Source organism: Leucopleurus acutus (assembly GCF_964270905.1).
Source record: "Leucopleurus acutus genome assembly, chromosome: 3".
In the NCBI taxonomy this organism is placed as follows: Eukaryota; Metazoa; Chordata; class Mammalia; order Artiodactyla; family Delphinidae; genus Leucopleurus; species Leucopleurus acutus.
The window spans coordinates 7,576,226-7,594,553 of NC_139145.1; the positions used below are offsets into that span (position 1 = coordinate 7,576,226).

At 60.4% G+C, this 18,328-nt stretch overlaps 4 protein-coding genes across 5 annotated transcripts in view; 3 read left to right on the forward strand and 1 right to left on the reverse strand.

Annotated features, from left to right (window-relative positions):
- The window catches only part of CARM1 (coactivator associated arginine methyltransferase 1), a gene marked incomplete at its 5' end in the record, with an annotated part of 40,474 nt that extends 37,001 nt beyond the window's left edge, over positions 1 to 3,473 (forward strand). Inside the window, 8 exons of the mRNA XM_082837078.1 lie at positions 1,014 to 1,099; positions 1,299 to 1,388; positions 1,834 to 1,971; positions 2,062 to 2,151; positions 2,248 to 2,360; positions 2,514 to 2,591; positions 2,830 to 2,898; positions 3,061 to 3,473. Of these exons, the coding sequence (XP_082693204.1) occupies positions 1,014 to 1,099; positions 1,299 to 1,388; positions 1,834 to 1,971; positions 2,062 to 2,151; positions 2,248 to 2,360; positions 2,514 to 2,591; positions 2,830 to 2,898; positions 3,061 to 3,203 (807 nt within the window). The 3' untranslated portion in view covers positions 3,204 to 3,473. The remainder of the gene's footprint in view (positions 1 to 1,013; positions 1,100 to 1,298; positions 1,389 to 1,833; positions 1,972 to 2,061; positions 2,152 to 2,247; positions 2,361 to 2,513; positions 2,592 to 2,829; positions 2,899 to 3,060) is intronic.
- A 244-nt stretch (positions 3,474 to 3,717) lies between these two features.
- Positions 3,718 to 9,176, reverse strand: YIPF2 (Yip1 domain family member 2). Of its 2 annotated transcripts, none has more exons than XM_082837117.1 (9): positions 9,005 to 9,176; positions 8,080 to 8,234; positions 7,911 to 7,991; positions 6,894 to 6,981; positions 5,516 to 5,632; positions 5,255 to 5,421; positions 5,000 to 5,177; positions 4,775 to 4,906; positions 3,718 to 4,695 (listed from the first exon to the last, which is right to left on the reverse strand). In XM_082837117.1, the coding sequence occupies exons 1-9, from the start codon at positions 9,033 to 9,035 to the stop codon at positions 4,631 to 4,633; spliced, it is 1,014 nt and encodes a 337-aa protein (XP_082693243.1). In that variant the 5' UTR covers positions 9,036 to 9,176; the 3' UTR covers positions 3,718 to 4,630. The 2 variants fall into 2 exon arrangements, with proteins under 2 accessions (XP_082693243.1, XP_082693242.1); XM_082837116.1 differs by having other exon boundaries at positions 3,718 to 4,678; positions 4,995 to 5,177.
- Positions 9,177 to 9,420: 244 nt separating this feature from the next.
- Positions 9,421 to 10,429, forward strand: TIMM29 (translocase of inner mitochondrial membrane 29). Its single transcript, XM_082837120.1, has 2 exons — positions 9,421 to 9,552; positions 9,629 to 10,429. The coding sequence occupies exons 1-2, from the start codon at positions 9,459 to 9,461 to the stop codon at positions 10,315 to 10,317; spliced, it is 783 nt and encodes a 260-aa protein (XP_082693246.1). The 5' UTR covers positions 9,421 to 9,458; the 3' UTR covers positions 10,318 to 10,429.
- Positions 10,430 to 11,798: 1,369 nt separating this feature from the next.
- LOC309959971 (GTPase HRas-like) lies at positions 11,799 to 13,721 on the forward strand (the record flags this gene model as incomplete). The annotated part of the gene is made up of 5 exons (XM_082836510.1): positions 11,799 to 11,805; positions 12,298 to 12,413; positions 12,580 to 12,770; positions 12,876 to 13,035; positions 13,521 to 13,721. The coding sequence occupies 5 exons, from the start codon at positions 11,799 to 11,801 to the stop codon at positions 13,719 to 13,721; spliced, it is 675 nt and encodes a 224-aa protein (XP_082692636.1).
- Between the last annotated feature and the right edge of the window lie 4,607 nt (positions 13,722 to 18,328).

Sequence of the window (18,328 nt, forward strand, 5' to 3'; positions counted from 1 at the left end):
GTTTTGACCTTGAGGGTGCTCTGGAAGGGACCTCATTTTGAGAACCGCTGCTTTAGGGCATAGTCTTCATGGTCTTGGTGAGCCTGGTGGTTCACAGGGCCCCTTGTTCCATACTCCGAGCACCAACATGGTGCTGAACCTTTCATTAGCTTTTTAATCTCATAGAAGTAGCTTTCTGCTTGATTTCCCTACCCCCATCCCACATGTAGCTCAGGAATTGGCAAATGCCACAAAGTGAAATCACGGGCAGACTGTCCACCTCAAATTTCCACATTTCCGTTTTCTTTAGCATCTTGGCCCCTTGAGTGCTAGCTGCCTTGGTAATCCCGAACCCCCATTTTGCTTTCCCCACCCAGGGAGGCTGCTGAAAGGCCCCGTCCCAGGGGGAAAGGCACAGGCCGAAAAGCATCTCTCCTCTCTCTAGGATCTTGGCCCCAAAGCTGTGGCTGCTGTGGTCGCTCTCCAGTGATTTCAGACAACTGGGGTTTTTTTCCTTTGTTTTTTATTCAGTTCGTATAGTTCTTGGCAGCAGTGTTAGTCTGATAAGAAATCTCCGTCATGGCTGGGAGTGGACGTCAGTGCACAGTTCTCTAACTTCTTCTTTTTTTTTTTTGTGAACTTGTTTAACAGTTTACCTTAGAGATCTTTCCCCATCATAAACGGCCTCTTCATTCTTTTTCATGTACATAATCTTTTATTGTTGAGCCATTACTTGTTTCATTAGATGGTTTCCAGCGTGTCGCTGCTATAGGCAATCTGTAACTCCATGTGTAAGTTTGTACATGTGCACATAGATCCGTAGGTTAAAATCCCAGAAGTGGAACTGCCAAGTCTTTAATGCAGATGAATGGTTGTCATTTTGCGAGCTGTCACCTAATTTCCCTCCAATTCCCCCTCCCCCCAGCATGTCTGAGAAGGGCAAACTGGTTTTAGCTGAGTGGCCTAGACGCCCTGGCCAGACTCAGGACTTCACCCCGTGCCTGAAGTCAGGTCACACCTCTGATCTCTCCCAGGACACATTTGACATCCGGATCCTGATGGCCAAGTCTGTCAAGTACACGGTGAACTTCTTAGAAGCCAAAGAAGGAGATTTGCACAGGTACTGGCACCCATGCCCTGTCCTCCTGGGTCCGGCTCCTGCTGGAGGTCAAGGCTGCAGCCGGCTCCCTCAGGCAGAATTCTCCTCCCCAGGGCAGGCGGGCAGGGCCCTCGAGACTCAACACCCGAGTACCCCTCTTCTCTCCTGGCAGCCCCTGTTCAGCTAGCTTCCCCAGCAATCACTGCCCTTTGCCTTTCAGGATAGAAATCCCATTCAAATTCCACATGCTGCATTCCGGGCTGGTTCACGGTCTGGCCTTCTGGTTTGACGTCGCTTTCATTGGCTCCATGTGAGTGTAACAGGGCAGAGCAGGTGGCCCCTGCCCCTGGCCCCAGGGACTTGCCTGCAGTTGGGAAGCCCAGGCCTGGCTGGCTCAGATGATGAACTGGGGGCTGCGAGGGCAGGACCCGACTCCTCTGGGTTCCACTGTTTCTTCCAAAGGCAGCAGGCGCTGGCCTTCAAGCAGTAGGCTGTTGTGGCGGGGTGGGTGTCTACCCTGTTCTGAGTGACTGTTCTTCACGGGACCTGACTGTGTCTCTTGGCATGTATGTCAGGGTGAGTGGGTGCCCCATAGCTGTGGGGCTGTGTGTTAACTTCCTGGACAGCCAACCTGTCTCGGCTCCAGGGCCCCAGGGGACCCCTGGGTGGCGGGGCACAGATGCCTGGGGAGAGCTCAGGGTGCACAAGGTGGGGGCTGCAGCCCGGGCAAACGCATGCCTCTTCCTGCTTGGCAGAATGACCGTGTGGCTGTCCACGGCCCCGACGGAGCCCCTGACCCACTGGTACCAGGTCCGGTGCCTGTTCCAGTCACCACTGTTCGCCAAGGCCGGGGACACGCTCTCAGGGACATGTCTTCTTATTGCCAACAAAAGGTGTGAGCTGCTGGCTGGGGCTGGGGGAGGCAGGGCTCCAGTCCATCCATGCAGCCGGCTCATGGCCGGCCCCTCCTGCCTTCTCTACAGACAGAGCTACGACATCAGTATTGTGGCCCAGGTAGACCAGACAGGCTCCAAATCCAGTAACCTCCTGGATCTGAAAAACCCCTTCTTCAGGTAGGATGGGCTCTTGACCTGCACGCGGTGGGAGGGGGCGTGCCCCTCCTCGCCTGCAGCCCCTCAGCCCTGTCGACCGGTCCGTCTCTGCCACAGATACACAGGCACGACGCCCTCCCCGCCGCCTGGCTCCCACTACACGTCCCCTTCGGAGAACATGTGGAACACCGGCAGCACCTACAACCTCAGCAGCGGGATGGCCGTGGCTGGTGAGCAGGCCCGTGTGTGGGTGGGGCAGGTGCCAGTGTCACTTCCTGGACACACCTGCCGGTGCTTCCTGAGTAAACGCTGGCAGTTCTGGCCCCTCGAATCCCTGCCCAGGACACTGTCCCCCGCCCCTGACATGTCCCTCCCCGGCACAGGGATGCCGACCGCCTACGACCTGAGCAGTGTTATCGCCGGCGGCTCCAGCGTGGGGCACAACAACCTGATTCCTTTAGGTGAGCGCACTGGGGGGTGGGCGCGCTGGGGCGAGCTCAGGCCTTCGGCCTCACCCCCTTTTCTTCTTCCCGGGGGCTGAGGTCCCCCGCGCCGTTCCTCTCTGCCTCGCTCTGCCAGCACCGCGCCCACACTCCCCACATCCGAGTGTGAGCACCCACTACGCCGGGCACGTGGGCCAGGCGGGCTGGGGGCGGTGACGCCATCTCCTTTCCTTCCTTCCTTCCTCTTGCTGCGCAGCCAACACGGGGATTGTCAATCACACCCACTCCCGGATGGGCTCCATAATGAGCACGGGGATTGTCCAAGGTAACGGTGGGCGGGGGGAGCAGGGTCCCGCGTGTGTGAGGGTGCCCACCGCCGGGCGCCCGCCTGCCCTCTCGCCTGCGCTCTCTCTCTCTGACTCTGCCGTGGGTCTGGGCGGGCGAGGGGGCAGAGCTGGCTCCTCAGTGCCCACACCCCGCCCCACAGGGTCCTCCGGCGCCCAGGGCAGCAGCGGCGGCAGCTCCAGCGCCCACTACGCGGTCAACAGCCAGTTCACCATGGGCGGCCCCGCCATATCAATGGCCTCGCCCATGTCCATCCCAACCAACACCATGCACTACGGGAGCTAGGGCCCTCCGGAGTGGAACGGACTGACAGCACCAGGAAACCAAATGAAGACCCTGCCCACCCCTCCTCCACCCGGGTGGCTCTCACCCTTGTACCGGAGAAGCCCAAACACCCGCTCACAGCCCTCTTTGCTATGGGAACTTGAACACTTTTTTACACGATGTTGCCGCCGCCCCCAGCCTGCTGCCCGCCCACATCTTGGCCCTGAGCGCGTGTCGCTGCCATATTTTACACACGATCGTGTTGTGGGAGCCCTGTTACCCGCTCCTGCCCTCTCCACCCTGACCTGGGTTTGAAATCTTCTGTAACAGGTGTGTCCGGGCCTGACAGCTGCAGGCCTGGCAGGGAGGGAGGGGAGCAGCTGCCGCCCGCGCCCCCCCTACCCCCCGCCATCCCCCGGCCCCTCAGGCCTGCCCCCTGCCTGTCTCCAGTGGGAAGGCAGTCCTGGCCAGGCGGGGCCTCCCCTTCAACTACCAGGCCTTGGTCACAATGGGCGTGACATGCTGCTTTTTTTAATTTTATTTTTTTACGAAAAGAACCAGTGTCAATCCACAGACCCTCCGAGACATCAGGCCGGCCGGGCCGAGCCAGCAGCCCCTCTCCCCGACTCAGAGGCTCAGTGGCGAGGGGCAGCCTTGCCGAGTCTTCAGGATGGGGCGGGGCCGGGCCTCTGGAGCCCCTCGGCCCCCTCCCACCAAAGGGTTCACCTCACACTTGAATGTACAACCCACCTGGCTGTCGGGAAGGCCCTCCGTCCTCGGCCCCTGCCACTTGCTGCTGTCCTGTCCCTGAGCCCCTGCAGGTCCCACACCCACACCAAGAGCTAGAACAGGTGGCCTCGTGGGCCCTGGGGGGAAGGGTCACTGTCAGCCGCTTGAGCAGACACAGAAACCTCAAGGGTCTGTCGTGGAAGGCATCCTTTTTCCTTGTAGCTAACGTTAGGCCTGTGTATCCCCTTCAGTATTTGTAGATGCTCCAGTCCCTACTACTATGATGGCATTTTGGTGCCTCCCCAGCCTGGGAAGGGGCCTTGCAGGGACCTCTCCAAAAAAAAGAAAAGAAAAAAAAAAAACCTAATAAACAAGGAAATGTATGTTTCAGCACAGGCAATTTTCTTCTACTTCTGCTCCCCGTTTCTAACACCCCCAAACTCGGATGTGGTGGAGCTCAGGCTAGGCCCAAGGCCCACTAACTGGGCCCCCCAGGAAGAGCAGGCACAGCCGTGGCTGGGGTGGCCCCCTGTGCTGCCCGCCCATCCTGGCAGGTGGCCTGTGGGGCAATGGCTGCCCTGGAAGCTCCCTGTTCTGCCCCTCTCCCGCCTTTATATAAATTCTTTGAATCACCTTTGCATAGAAAATAAAAGTGTTTGCTTTGTAAGAAAAGTCTGGAAAGTAGCAAAATCATCTCGAGGTCTCAGGGGAGCCTTCAGTCACCGTCTGGGGGGCAGGGCAGGCAGAGGCACCCCCTTATGTTGGGCCTGAAAGAGAGAAACTCCTAGGAGTGGCCCCATGACTTCTAATCTTGGGATGGGGGCCGGAGACCCCCTCAGCCACAGCTGGAAACAGTTCCTCACCTGCGGGCTCCAGTCTTCCTAGGCTGCTGCGGACCTTGGCGGGGCCGGTGACAGTAGTACGGTTGGGGGCTGAGATGTGGCCTGGTGGGGAGGTGCTGCGGGCTCCAGAGGTAGCGGCTGGAAGAAGTAAAACTGAACCGAGAGAGCCCTGGGTCAGCATCAGAGCCAGCAAGCCAACCCCCCCCACCCAGGCCCAGCCTGTGCCCACCCAGCCCGGTACCTTACAGCCCGTGGCCAGGAGGGCATGGAGCAGCACCACCACGGAGAGCAGCAGCACAGCCGCCAACCGGGTGTCCTCACGGACGACGGGCCAGAGGGTGAACACCAGGCCCGCGGCTGACAGGGCCAGGGCCAGGGCCCCGGAGAGCCACTGCAGCCATGGGACAGGGATGAGCCACAGGACCTGGGGACGACACAGGGAGCTGCTACCGGGTTGTCCCCGTGGTGCCCGGGGCCCACCCGTCCCTGAGCCCCACTCACCACAGTGGGGATGAAGACAAAGAGGGAGTAGCCATAGACGCACACCGTCTCCAGGAAGGTGTAAGGCCCCATGCGCTCCCGGACACCCTTGCGCCACTGCAGGAAGCCCCACAGCGCCAGTGGCACGAGCCACGCGTAGCAGTAGATGGCGGTGCCGGCCACGGTCACTGCAGGCAAGGCAGGTAATCACCCCTGGGCCACGGCACCGCCCGCCCCCACCCCCACCCCCCCCCGGTACCAGGCCTTGCCCACTTCGCTTACCTTTGTGGAACTGGGGGCTATAGTGGATGGAGGGGTCCCTCCTCTGGGCCAGTACCAGGGTCAGGTTGCCGGTGACGGCCAAGACAAAGGCCAGTGTGGCACAGATCCAGAAGGGGCCTGCGGGCGGGGCATGCTCAGGGTCCCAGGGTGGGACCTCCCAGGACAGGTGACTTGTCCCGTCTTGTCCCAGCCTCTTCCCAAGCTCCGGGCTGCCTCCACCCCCTCCGCCCCCCCATCGACCCGACTCATCGACCCGGCGTCACACCAGCAACAAACTGGCAGCTGAATCCAGTGCTGGCGCCCAGCACTCATCGATGGCCTTTGACATAGCTGACGCCCTCCTTCTGGAAACACTCTCCATGTGGTTCCCAGGACTTTACGTTTCTGCTTTTGTCTCATCTCACTGGCAGCTCCTCAACCTTTTTGACTCCCTGAGCTCTTTAACAGTGGGGAGCCGGCCCGGGGCCCGGTCTTCAAACCTCTTCTCTGCATTCATTCACCCCTTGTGTGATCTCGTTCAGCCTCAGGGCCTTATGCCACCTCTGTGCCGACGACCCCCAAATGTCTCAAGTCTGGGCCTCTGCCCTGAACCCGCAGCTCCTATTCAATGTTCCCACTCCACCCCACCACACTCACCCTTTCCCCTCGAGTCGCACGCCTTTCCGCATCAGTAAATAGCAACTCCCGCTTTCTGGTAGTCCAGCCAAAAACTCTGGAGCCTCCTTATCTCCTCTCCTTCCACCCCACATCTGACGTGTTGGCTTCATCTTTGACGTGTGCCAGAATCCAACACCCGGCGCCCTCCACCCCAGGCCAGGCCCATCATCCCACACTGGACCTCAGCAGTCGCCTCCTCCCTGGTCTCCCAGCTTCTGCCCTCCCCCCACTCCGCCCCCGCCCCGGGCCCAGAGCACCTAAGGACACTTAACTAAGATCCCTTCTCACCACAGCATAGGAGGCCTGTGTGATCTGTCCTGTCACCTCTGTGGCCTCCTGGCAGCTCACTCCAGTCCAATGACAGTGCTGCCCTGCAGTGCAGGCCTGTTTCCACCACATCCCACTTCTGTAATGTTCTTCCCCAGGGTCTCCCCACACCCCGCCCTGACACCAACCAGGCTCATTCTCTCACCCTCCTCAGAGGGGTCTTCCCTGACCAACCCGTGCGCAATCACAATTCCCATCCTCTAAACCCTGTGCTTCTCTCCCTAGCCCCAACGCCCTCTGCAGCCTCATTTGGCTCTATCTCCCTGAACAGAGTGTAAGTTTCACGCTCTCCATGGGTGATTCTGCTTTGTTCTCAGCTGGAAATGGGGCCTGGCACTCAGTCCACATTTGCCCAATGAATAATCAAATGAACTGAATGCACAACCTCACTCACCATACAGGTCTGGCCGATTCCGCAGATGGTGCCGTACAAAGTTGTGGCCAGGCCGGGGCAGCAGCGAGCCTTTGATCCGGTCCAGGACCTGGGGGGCAAGGCCAGGGCCTAGGATGGAAGCCCACCTGGGGCTCTGCACCACCCAGAAGGAAAGGGGTCAAGCTCCTCAGGGGCTCCTGTCTTCCTATGGCCTGGAGCCCGCCCCTTCCCCGGGCAGCCCCCACTCAATATCCCAGTGTCCCACCACTCTGAAGGACGCTTCAGGGCCTGCCATCTTCTTCTTTGCTTCCTCCGCCTCCAGCTTGGCTGCCCCGGACTCCCCTTTTGGCTCTCTCCCCCCACCCCATTAACAGTCGTCAACAAGTCCTAGTCCTGGGCGTTCTCCTTCCCCCATCTCTCCCAACGTGTTCCCTACTCCGCAGCCCTGGTTTATTACCATCTCCCACCCTGGCCTGGGGCCTCCGATCCATGTTCCATGCTACTCAAGCCTCTCCTGCTCTAAACCCTTCCATGACTCCCCAGCACCCTTAGGATAAAACCCAGACTCCTTAACATAGCTCATGAGGCCCTTGGTGGTCTGGCTTCTCTCCGCCAGTCCCCCACCTCACTCTCCAGCCTGAGTGACAGGTAGCCTCTGCAGTAGTGTGTGCCTTCTCTCACCTTTGGTCCTCCGCATGTGCCGTTCCCTGTGCCTGGAACATACTTATGCTTCCCTCCATTCTTCCTGGCTAGGTCTACCTTCTCCTCTAAGTCTCAGCAAATTCCTCACCTCCTCCAGTGGGCCCTTCCCTAACCCACCATATCACTTGTGTCCCCCATGTTCCCAAGAGTCCTGGTCACGCCACATCCTTGCAGCACACACAGTCACACCTACCAGCCTGGGTAGGAGCTCTTGTTCTCCCAGGTGCATATTGCCAGCACTTGCCCAGGGCCTGGTGCACAAGAAGTGCTCAGTGACTAGTGGCTGAACCCCAAGCGTGACTCCAAGTCCCATCCCACCAGCATTCCCGGCCTGACCTGTGAGGTGTCCACGTCAAAGAAGCTCTGATAGTAGCTAAAGGTCCAGAAACCAGGCTGCTGCTTCTCCTCCTGTAGGAGCTGCACAGTGCAGGCTTTCAGCACTTGGGGGGTGGCAGGGGTGGGTGGTTGGGACAAGGGGCAGGGCACGGGAACTTATGGGACTCACCGCGGTCTTGTCACTCTCCTCCACCTCGTCCTCAGCTCCGTAGCTGCCACCTGAGTCCACGGCCACAGCCACGTGCTGCTGGGGAACCAGCTGATCACCTCTGGTGGTGGCCTCATTTGGGGTCTGGGCCAGCAGATTAGTAGCTTCCTCGAACTCTGTCAAGAAGGCATACGGGACACAGGCATATTTGGGAGTCAAGACAATTTGGTTTCGGGGCTTCCCTGGTGGTGCAGTGGTTAAGAATCCGCCTGACAATGCAGGCGACATGGGTTCGATCCCTGGTATGGGGAGATCCCACATGCCGCGGAGCAGCTATGCCTGTGCGCCACAACTACTGAGCCTGCGCTCTAGAGCCCGCGAGCCACAACTACTGAGCCCATGCGCCACAACTACCGAAGCCCACGTGCCTAGAGCCCGTGCTCTGCAACAAGAGAAGCCACCGCAGTGAGAAGCCTGCGCCCTGCAGCGAAGAGCAGCCCCCGCTCGCCGCAACTAGAGAAAGCCCGCGCGCAGCAACGAAGACCCAACGCAGCCAAAGATAAATAAATAAATAAATTTATCAAAAGCAAACAAAACAATTTGGTGTTGCCCACTGCTCATCTAGGGGCCAACGCTAACCGTAACCACCTGGTGTTCACCCCCAACTCAGGGCACGTCTTCCTCAACTCTGGTGAGTGGGAAAGAGGTGTGTCCCCTCCCTTCTAACATGGGCCCGCAACTGAGGGCTGATCCTGGAATGAGGCAGAGGCTCGGGTTTGAGGCCTGAGTTTAGGGCGGGAGCGGGATTCGAGTTCGGGATGGGTTTCATGCCTGGGCCGGGGTTCACAGCTGACTGGGGTTCGGGTTAGATCTGAGTTGGAACCTGGATGGGAGGTTCAGGCCAGCGGAGGGGGCAGGAGTCGGGCCCGGTCGCGGATGCACTCACCGTGGAAGGCCAGCTCGTCTGCCGCTGCCATGGTCGCTCAGGGCCGTCACTGCATCCCGCTCTGAGGACAGAGGCCAATCAGGCCCGCCCCCGACCTCTCTCGGGGCCCCTCCTGGAGGCTAGCCTCAGCCCCGAGCCCGCTCTGGCGGCTAACCGCACCCACCGGGGCGTGAACTCGCCGCTCCTGCCCCACAGGTGCACCCACAGCCCCCTCACCTTCGGCTACCTCAACCGGCGGGGCCCCGGCTCTCTGCGCCTGCGCAACCCTCCTGCCAGCCACAGACGACCGTACTCCGATCTGACAGGAACATCCGGCGTCGGTCCGTATTCTACCCTCTTCCGATGGGAATCCACTTCCGGCAGTGTTGACGCTTGCGCAGAAGAGACTCCCCGGGCCTTCTGCTCCGCCTACCTGGCGTTTCTCTTCGGAGTACGGACGCAAAGCCGGAAGACGATGGCGGCGGCCGTTCGGAAGAGATTTTGGCCCCGAAGCCGTGCAGAGACTGGTGACACTGCGGCCGCAAAGCCCGGCGTGTGGGCACGGTTGGGTGAGTAGCGGCGGGAGGCGGCGGGGTGGGCGGCCGCAGCGGCCGCACCGCCCTCACCGCGCTTCTCTCCCCTCAGGCGCCTGGGCCCGCGCGCTGCTCCGGGACTACGCTGAGGCCTGCGGGGATGCGGCGGCGGCGGCGAGGGCCCGACCCGTGCGGGCGGCCGTGTACATGGGGCTGCTGGGTGGTGCGGCGGCCTGCTGCGCCCTCGCGCCGAGCGAGGCGGCCTTTGAGGAGGCGCTGCTCGACGCGTCGGGGACCCTCTTGTTGCTGGCGCCCGCCACGCGCAACCGCGACTCGGAGGCGTTCGTGCAACGGCTGCTCTGGCTGCGGGGTCGCGGCTGCCTGCGCCACGTGAGCCTGGGTCTCTGCTCGCTGGTGTACGAGGCGCCCTTCGACGCCCAGGCCAGCCTCTACCAGGCCCGCTGCCGCTACCTGCAGCCCCGCTGGGTCGACTTCCCGGACCGGATCCTGGATGTGGGCTTCGTGGGCCGCTGGTGGGTGCTGGGGACCCGGATGCGCGACTGCGACATCAACGACGACGAGTTTCTGCACCTGCCGGCACATCTGCGCGTCGTCGGGCCCCACCAGCTGCACTCGGAGGCCAACGAGCGGCTCTTCGACGAGAAGTTCAAGCCCGTGGTGCTCACCGACGATCAGGTGGACCAGGCGCTGTGGGAGGAGCAGGTCTTGCAGAAGGAGAAGAAGGACCAGCTCGCCCTGAGCCAGGCCGACCCGCTGGTGCCGTCGGAAGTCGCGAGATGAAACCCAGACCAGCCTGGGTCCCGATCGGGCTCTGAGCCCCGGCAGACTGTTTGCCCGGGATTGTGCAGTTGGTGCGAGTGAGCCTCAAACGCGGAGTGACGGAAATAAATTATTTGCAATGTTCTCTCCCTGCGTTTTCACAAAATCGGGGGCCTCCCTCTCACCTGTTGATTGTGAGCTGACGCTAATTCAGAGCCTCCTTGGTCTAGGAGTTGGGGAGAGCAGAGCGGCATGCCATGTCGTGTTCAGCACTGCCAGAGTCAGCAAGGAGCGTTAGACCGAAATAAGCCTTTTTTCACTGGGCTTCACAGCCTGAGGTATCACAGTTGTTAGGTAACTCCCAAGCTCTACTAAGAACTTTGAGACTGACCTGGGATAGGTCAAGTGCCCTCTCCACACCTCAGATTCTTTTTCTGTAAACAGGAGCACAATCTGCTCGGGGTGTTAGAAAAATCAGAGACCACCAGAATGCACTTGGTACCTCGCGGTGTGCAGTGGGGCTGAGTGGGGAGGATTGCAGCTCTGACTCCACACCCTTCCTGCCTGCCCCTGGGAAGGAAGCACAGCTCCCCAGCTTCACCTGCAGCCCCGCAGGGCCGCCCCGGGAAGTGCTCAGTAAACGGAGGACCACAGAGCCGGGAGCCTGGGTTCGCTTCTCTCTCAGAACAAAAGGACGCTTGGCTATAACAGGAACGTTTTCCAGTTCTCTCTTTTTCTTTTCATACTTAAGTAGCTTGAATCACTTCAGCTTTCCAGGCCAGTCCAGGAGTTGGCCTCTAGATGTCCTCAGGGGCTGCAGGAGCCGGGCCGGGCGAGGTGCCTACTGTCCTCGCCAGGCACGCGGGGGCGCAGGTGAGACACGGGCAGAGGTGCTCCGCTCTGCCTCACCCAGGCCAGCCCCTCTGGCTGTGTGTCCCTGGCCCTGTCTTCCGGGACCCCACAAGTGTGCTGGGTGCCCCCGAGAGGAGGCCCGCCCGTGACCATGGGGCAAGGCAGGCCTCCCACCCGCCAGAGCCCCATGGACCCCTGCGAAGAGCTCGGGCACCGCATGGCCATGACACACACCAGGCGAGCCTGGAGTTTAGAAAATCACTGCCCACTGACCCTGCAAGGGATCCCCTTCTTTAAGCATCACAAAATGGGGACACCCCAGCTAGGAGCGTTGGCCCCAGGCCCTTTTCCTTTCTTACCTGTCCCCTGTTGCCACACCTCCTTTGAGTCTTTTCCTGTGATCACCTTCTGCTTCCTGGAGCTCTGGCCCCCGCCTGCCCACCTCCTCACCTGCCTTATGTTTTCCAAACTTCTTCTGGCATTGGGGCCTCTTGGGTTTCCCTTTATTTCCCCTTTATGTAGATCTTTTCCCTTGGAGCAGAGCCCCATCCTGCCAGGGCAGGGATTCTTCTGTCTGCCTGTCGCCCTCTGCCTGGAGCAGCACCTGGCGTGTAGTAGGCGCTCAGTGAATACTTGTCAGATGCACCAGCATGCCAGGTGGGGGGTGGCTGCAGCTGCTTGTCGGCTGCCACTTGCCAGTCCCGGCACACTGCTGTGCCCTCCACTGTGGCAAGGCCTGTTCTCGTGGGGACACTGGTATCCTCAGCCCACGGCACCTCCAGTTCAGGCTTTTTGCCTACCCAGCAGCTTCTAATTCAGGTGCTTGCTTGGGAGATGCTCTCAGCTGTCTGCCCTGTGTTTGGGGGGGCCGGCTCCCTGCTTCTCTCACACAGTCATTAAGTGCAGCTGGAGGTAGGACCGCCCCCCCCCCCCACCTCTGGGCTGGAGGTGCCACAGATGAGCGTCTGGGCCACCCTTCTGGCTGGGGCCCCTGTTACCTGTCTGGGCACAGAGGGCAGGCCAGGCCTGGGCATGCTGTCGCAGGGAACTCAGTGGGTGTGCCCTGTGTGGTCTGGCTGTGGTGCGTGAGGCTTCCTTGGCGGGCGGGACAGGAGACCACTGCAGTGCCTTGTGCTGCGGTCCCTTGAGGACTGGTGACGGAGTATGAGCTCACGGTGGTGGGTGCCAGGGGCGTGGGGAAGAGTGCCCTGACCATCCAGCGCATCCAGAACCACTCTGTGGATGAGTACTTTCCCACCATAGAGGTGAGCCGGCCCGGCTCCCGTCCACAGCCCAGCTCCTGACACAGGCTTGTCTCCCTCCCACACTGCAGGAGGGGTCTCCTTGTCATTGGTCCTGGGGGGGATGAGAGGAGCGAGGGAGGGTCCCATCCCTGGAGGGCCGGCTGTCTCTAAGCAGTGTCCTCCCCAGGACTCCCAGCGGAAGCAAGTGGTCATCGATGGGGAGATGTGCCTGCTGGGCATGCTGGACATGGTGGGCCGGGAGGAGTACAGCGCCGTGCGGGCCCAGTACACGTGGACCCGGGAGGGCTTCCTCTGTTTGCCGTCAACGACGCCAAGTCCTTCAAGGGCCAGATCCTTCGAGGACATCCGCCAGTACAGGTGAGCTGCCCAGCAACCCTCGGGGGCCTCCCGTCCGCTCTCTGCGTGTCCCGGGTGCAGCCGAGCCCACAGCCCACCGGCCAACTCACACCTTCCCCCTTGCAGGGAGCAGATTGAGGGGTTGAAGGAATCGGACAACATGCCCAGGGTGCTGTTGGGGAACAAGTGTGACCTGGCCACGTGTACCGTGGAGTGTTGGCAGGCCCAGGACCTGGCCCGCAGCTATGGCATCCCCTACATGGAGACTTCGGCCAAGAAGGGCCAGGTGAGCCGGAGCTACCCCCCACCCCACCCAGGGGCAGCTCCCTCCACGCAGGGCAGCCGCTCTGGCTCTGGCTGTAGCTCCAGGACCCTCTGGGACCCTCTGGGACCCCTGTTGCCCAGCAGCCCCTCACGCTGTAAGTCTCCCTGGACGTCAGGACAGCGAGGGAGGCCAGCGTCTGGGTCTGGGCCGACACAGCTCCTGGGGGATGTGGAGGTCCCTGGAGAGAGCTGCCCTGACCAGGCTGGAGCGGTGACCCTGGGGCCCCAACCCCTGTACCCCCAGAGCAGCAAGGAGGTCCCAATCGGCCCAACCCCCCAGGAGGCCGTGGGGGAGTTGCTGAGGACGAGCCTCCCAACGGGGTGGCCCTGGGGATCAAGACGGGCAGGGCCCAGCTCCCCGTTTGCGGGGCGGGGTGAGGAAGGGGCTGGGGTTCCACTCGAGGCCAAGGCAGTGGCCCCCGCAACGAGCTGGCCCCCTCTTGCCAGGGCGTGGAGGATGCCGTCTACCAGCTGGAGCACGAGAGCCGGCAGCACAAGGCGAGCAAGCTGGGCCCGCCCGCCCCACGGGGGTGGCCTGGGCTGCCTGAGCTGCAGGGCCTGCTCTCCCAACTGAGGCACAGGCGACAGGCGTGGAAGAGGCACCCGCAGGGAGGATGCGGGGAAGGAAGCTCCGGCCCGCCCAGGTAGGTGACGGAGGGACCATGGGTCTGCAGGGACCCCTTGCACAGACTGTCGTGAACTGATGCCACTGGCCCCCCAGCTATCACTCTCCTCGGCCCCATACTGGCCCACGGGGCACATGCTGAGTCACTGTAGAGTATCTGATGGGCTTGACCCTGGTGTTCGGCTGAGTCCGGGAGGCCGTTGTGCGTGTGGCCCCCCAGGAGGCATGTGGGAACCTCAGCGTGGTCCTGCTGGTGGCCCCTCTGTCTCTGGGGGCCCCGGGTGCGTCCTGCAGAGACCCCCTGGGTGCTGCAAGAATGGGCCAGTCTAGCACGTAACACATGAAACTTTATTCACCTTCAACCAGCAAAGGGGGAAACTAAGACAAAGGGTGTCCCTTCCTCTGGGAGGGAGGCTTTCATAGGGAAGGGCTCTGGGGGCGGGGAGCTCATTTGGACTCCGGCTGGGGTCGTATCTCCTGAGTTTTGGGGACCCTGAAAGGCAGTAACGGACTTTGGCAAAGGCAAGGGTGCAGCCTGTTGGGTCCAGCCCGCCCAGAGTGCCCTCTGCTCTGCCTCGTGGGGCCCAGATGGCTGCGTGGGCTCTGGTATCAGGCCAGCCCTGCCTCCTTATGTGTATGGGGGTGCGGTCGGCCCACCTGCCCCTGCCACCCCCTCGGTGGAGGTGGCCTGTTGCTCCCAGAGCCACCTCAGGTCACCGAAGTGTCCTTGTGGGGCATGTCTAGGCCCCAGCTGGTCATGTGCGGCTCCGAGAGGGCCCGCCTGGCCTTGGGCCAGAATTCTGGACTGGCCCGGGTGGCCCCTTTAGGCACCATTCTGGCTGGCGGGTGCTCATGGGGCGCCTGCCCTCCCGGGGCCCAAATGCAGGCCAGGCCAAGCCCTTCAGGGTCAGGACCTTGTGCCGTGCAAGGGGGACACCGTCCTGCGGGAAGGCCAGCGTGAAGCAGCAGGGCGTGTCGCTGGCTTCCCGGGGCCTCGGGGTCACTGTGCTCACAGTCACCTTGTCTTCTGGAGGCCCCTGTGTGTCCAGCTTCTCTGGGGACACAGACGTCAGGGGGTTGTAGGCACGTGCGCGGCCTTGGGGCAGCTCTTGGGGCGCCGCCCTGGCTCCGCTGTGGCCGTGCTGGTCACTGCCCCGGGAGGGGCGCTGGCTGCAGGTGCCACAGGGCAGGAGGAGAGTCCTGGGCCTGGCGGCGCTGTCTTCAGCAGGCTGGGCAGAGCCGGTGGCAGGGGGCCTCAGTGGGGTTGCAGGGCCAGACCTGTCGTACGGCCCTGGGGGTGGTCCGGCCAGGCGCTGCAGGGGAAGGGACCCAGCCTTCTGGCTGAAAGCTGATGTCCGCAGGCCACTTGCCTGTGGCCTCATGGTCACTGGGAAGTTTGGGAGGGAATTCCATCGCCGTGGCAACAGCCAATCCTGAGGGCTGTCCTGGGCTGTGGACCGGCAGGCCAGACATGGAGCTGATGTTCCTTGAGGGAATGTTCTGCAAAGAGCAGATGGGGTGGGGGCTACCTCCCTTGGGGCCCCACAGGAGTCTGGGTTACTGGAAACGTTCATCCCTGCTAAGATTTCGATTAATAACGTGGCATTTTCAGGATCAAAACTCAAGTTTCATGACAACAGCAATGCTTGTTAGGCCTCGAGCTAATTGTTAAAAAACCTTTCCGCTGCGGCGAGCACCTGGCAGCCCCGTCAAGTGCGGGTCTCATCAACCCAGGAATTAGGTGCTGTTTCTGTCCTGAAACGTGGAGTCTGCACCCCAGCCTTTCTGCTCAGTCTAAGATTGGGGAGCCCCCTACATCGTCTCTGTGACCCTGCGCGCCTGCATCCTTACCATCGCGTAGAACCCCCTGGAAGGGGCAGGGCCTGGGCGCGGGGATACTTACAGCGTCATACACGGAGTAGGCTGCCAGCACGTGGAACAGGGCTTGCTGCCTGGGGAAGGGCACACAGTGGTGCTTGTTTCATGCTGATGCTCTTGGTTTCATATTGTCTGACAAACCCTCATGAGAAAACAGGTGTGTTTAAGAAATAAGGCAAAAAAGCAGTGAACTCTGCAGGACACCTCAGTGTGAAACATTTTTCATGGGAAAAGTGTACATGTAAGGAAACGCATAGATCCCAGGTGTACCGTGTGATGAGCTTTGATTTTCTTTATTTTTTCAGTTTGCACACGTAACAGCTCAGTCTCTGGGATGCACGGCCTGTGGGTTTTCACACAAGGGTGGGGCCACCACATCCGCACTCCAGCTTCAGCCCCCAGCCTCGCAGCCCCGGCAGCCACTGCTCCTTATCCTCCCGGGGTTGCGCCTTTTCCAGAACGTCCTGTGAATGGAGTCATACATGGGTCTGGATTCTTTCACTGAGCAAAACAAGTCTAAGACTCACCCGTGCTTTGAGTGAATCAATAGCTGGTTCCCTTGTGTCCCTGAATCGTAGTCCGTTTCATGGAATCCCACGGTTTTTCCATTCCCTCTTTGAAGATCATCTTGGTTGCTTCCAGTTGTTAACGATCATGAGCAGAGCAGTGAAGATTGCATGCAGGTTTTATGTGGGTGTATGTTTTCTAGTCCTTTGGGTAAATCTGAAGGAGCATGATTGCTGAGCACATGGTGAGCACATGTGTGCGGTTTTGTAAGAAACGGTCAAGCTGTCTCCCACGGTGGCTGCGCCATATGCATCCCCGCCGGTGCTGGACGGGAGTTCCTGTTGCTCCACGTCCTCGCCAGCACTTTGCTTCTTATTCTGCACGAGTCTTTCATTAGGTATATGATTAGCAAATCTTTTCTCCCAGTCTGTAGCTTTTTCATTCTCTTAACTGTGTCTTTTGCAGAATGACAGTTTTACATTTAGATACGGTTGTACTTGTCGCTGCTTTCCATCATGATTTTATTGAAGTTCCTTACTGATGGGCACTCATGTTTTTCTGATCTGGTAAATGCACAAGGGCCAACGGAGGGCTCCAAGCTCATGCTCTTCCCACCTGTAGAGGATGCTGTCTGTCACCTCCATGCTCTTAGCTTTAACAGTGTGTTCATGGTACCTGATGACCCCCAACCAGAACCCCCTGAGATTCTTCGACCTTCCCTCATAGCTGTGACCTCGCTGCTGAGGTGAGACGGACACGGTGACATTGATTTGGTGCCAATGTGCACATCTCTTAGGATCGAGGTGAACAAGCATATTTTATCATTCCTTCCTTTTTTTTTGTGAACTCTCCCTTATCATTTCTCATATTTTTGCCTTGTAAGAAATTGATTTGTAGAAAGTCCCCATCCATTAAGGGCATTAGAACTGTAAATATTTTCCCCCAGTTTCATAGTTTCTTTGAGTTTGATTAGGGATTTTCCCCCATGCAGATACTTGATTTTCACGTGGTTGAATCAGCCAGTTTTTCAAGTGGAATCTAGGATTTTGTCTGACTGAGAAAGGCTTTTGGTAATTACGGTAGCATTAGTGCAACCTTTATCTATGTCTTGTAGCTGGCGTGCCTAGTCCCTCTTTCATGCTTTTACAGGGTTTTCCCAGCAGTTCTCGCTTAGTTGCTCTGCATGTGAACTTTCGAATCAGCTCCTCTAAGCCCAGAAACAGCTGGCACATCTTCTTGGGGCTCCTCCATGTCGTCGACTCAGGTCGCGCACGTCCTCAGGGCACGGCACCCCGCGTGGTCTCTGACTCCCCCCCACACCTGGTCGTGGGGAGGGGTCGGCAGACTGGGCACGTGGTCAAGTTCCTGCAAGGGGGGCCCTCGGGAGTCTGTAACTTCTCAGAACTAAGACCCCACTAAAGCACAGCAACGTGAATAAGGCCCTGCGTGGGCACCACACCAGCCTCCCTGTGCTGTCGGCCTGGTTCCACCACGTCACCTGGCGCCGGTGTCCCCCTCCAGCTCTGGCTCCCGAGGAGGACTGTGCGTACCTGGGGTGGGGTGGGGGGCGTCCCACTCCTCCTCTGCACCCAGAGGAGCTGGAGCAGATGGGTGCTCCCCAGATTTGCCCCCCAACTCCGTCTAGGAGTGGCTGGGGGTACAGACTGAGGGGCGGGGGCACGGGCTCCAGGACTGCCCAGAAGGGCAGGAATCAGCAGACTTTCCCGTCCGTCACCCCTGCCTTCCGTCCTCATGACAGGAAGGGCCGGAGCCCAAGCCAACGGGACTGGGTGGACCCTCCGTGCCAGGCGCCCCTGACCAGTCCCAGCGGTCGAGGTGGCTGGGGACCGGGGACGTGAACTCACCACTCGCTGTCAGCTTCTGCCCCGCAGTCAGGGTGTCAGGTGGGGCCCCATAGGACAGGAAACAGGACAGAATTGGAAATGACTGTGGCCTCAGCCGGTTCTGCGCCCACGGCCCTCCCCCTGTGCAGCCCCCGACCCACAGGGACGGGACAGGCAGCGACAGCCCAGGCCCTCACTCCCCAGGGGCAGGGACGAGGGGCGGCACCCCCAGGGTCCGGACCCTGCTCAGCCGGCCCTCTCCTGCCCCCTGCTCCCGCCCTTGAACCCTGGCCCCAGCACAGCAGCCACCCTGGCCTGGAGACCCCACGGGCCACGGACCCCGTCCATCCTGTCCCACCTCTGGGCGTCTAAGCCTCCTCCCTGGAGGGAAGGAGAAATAA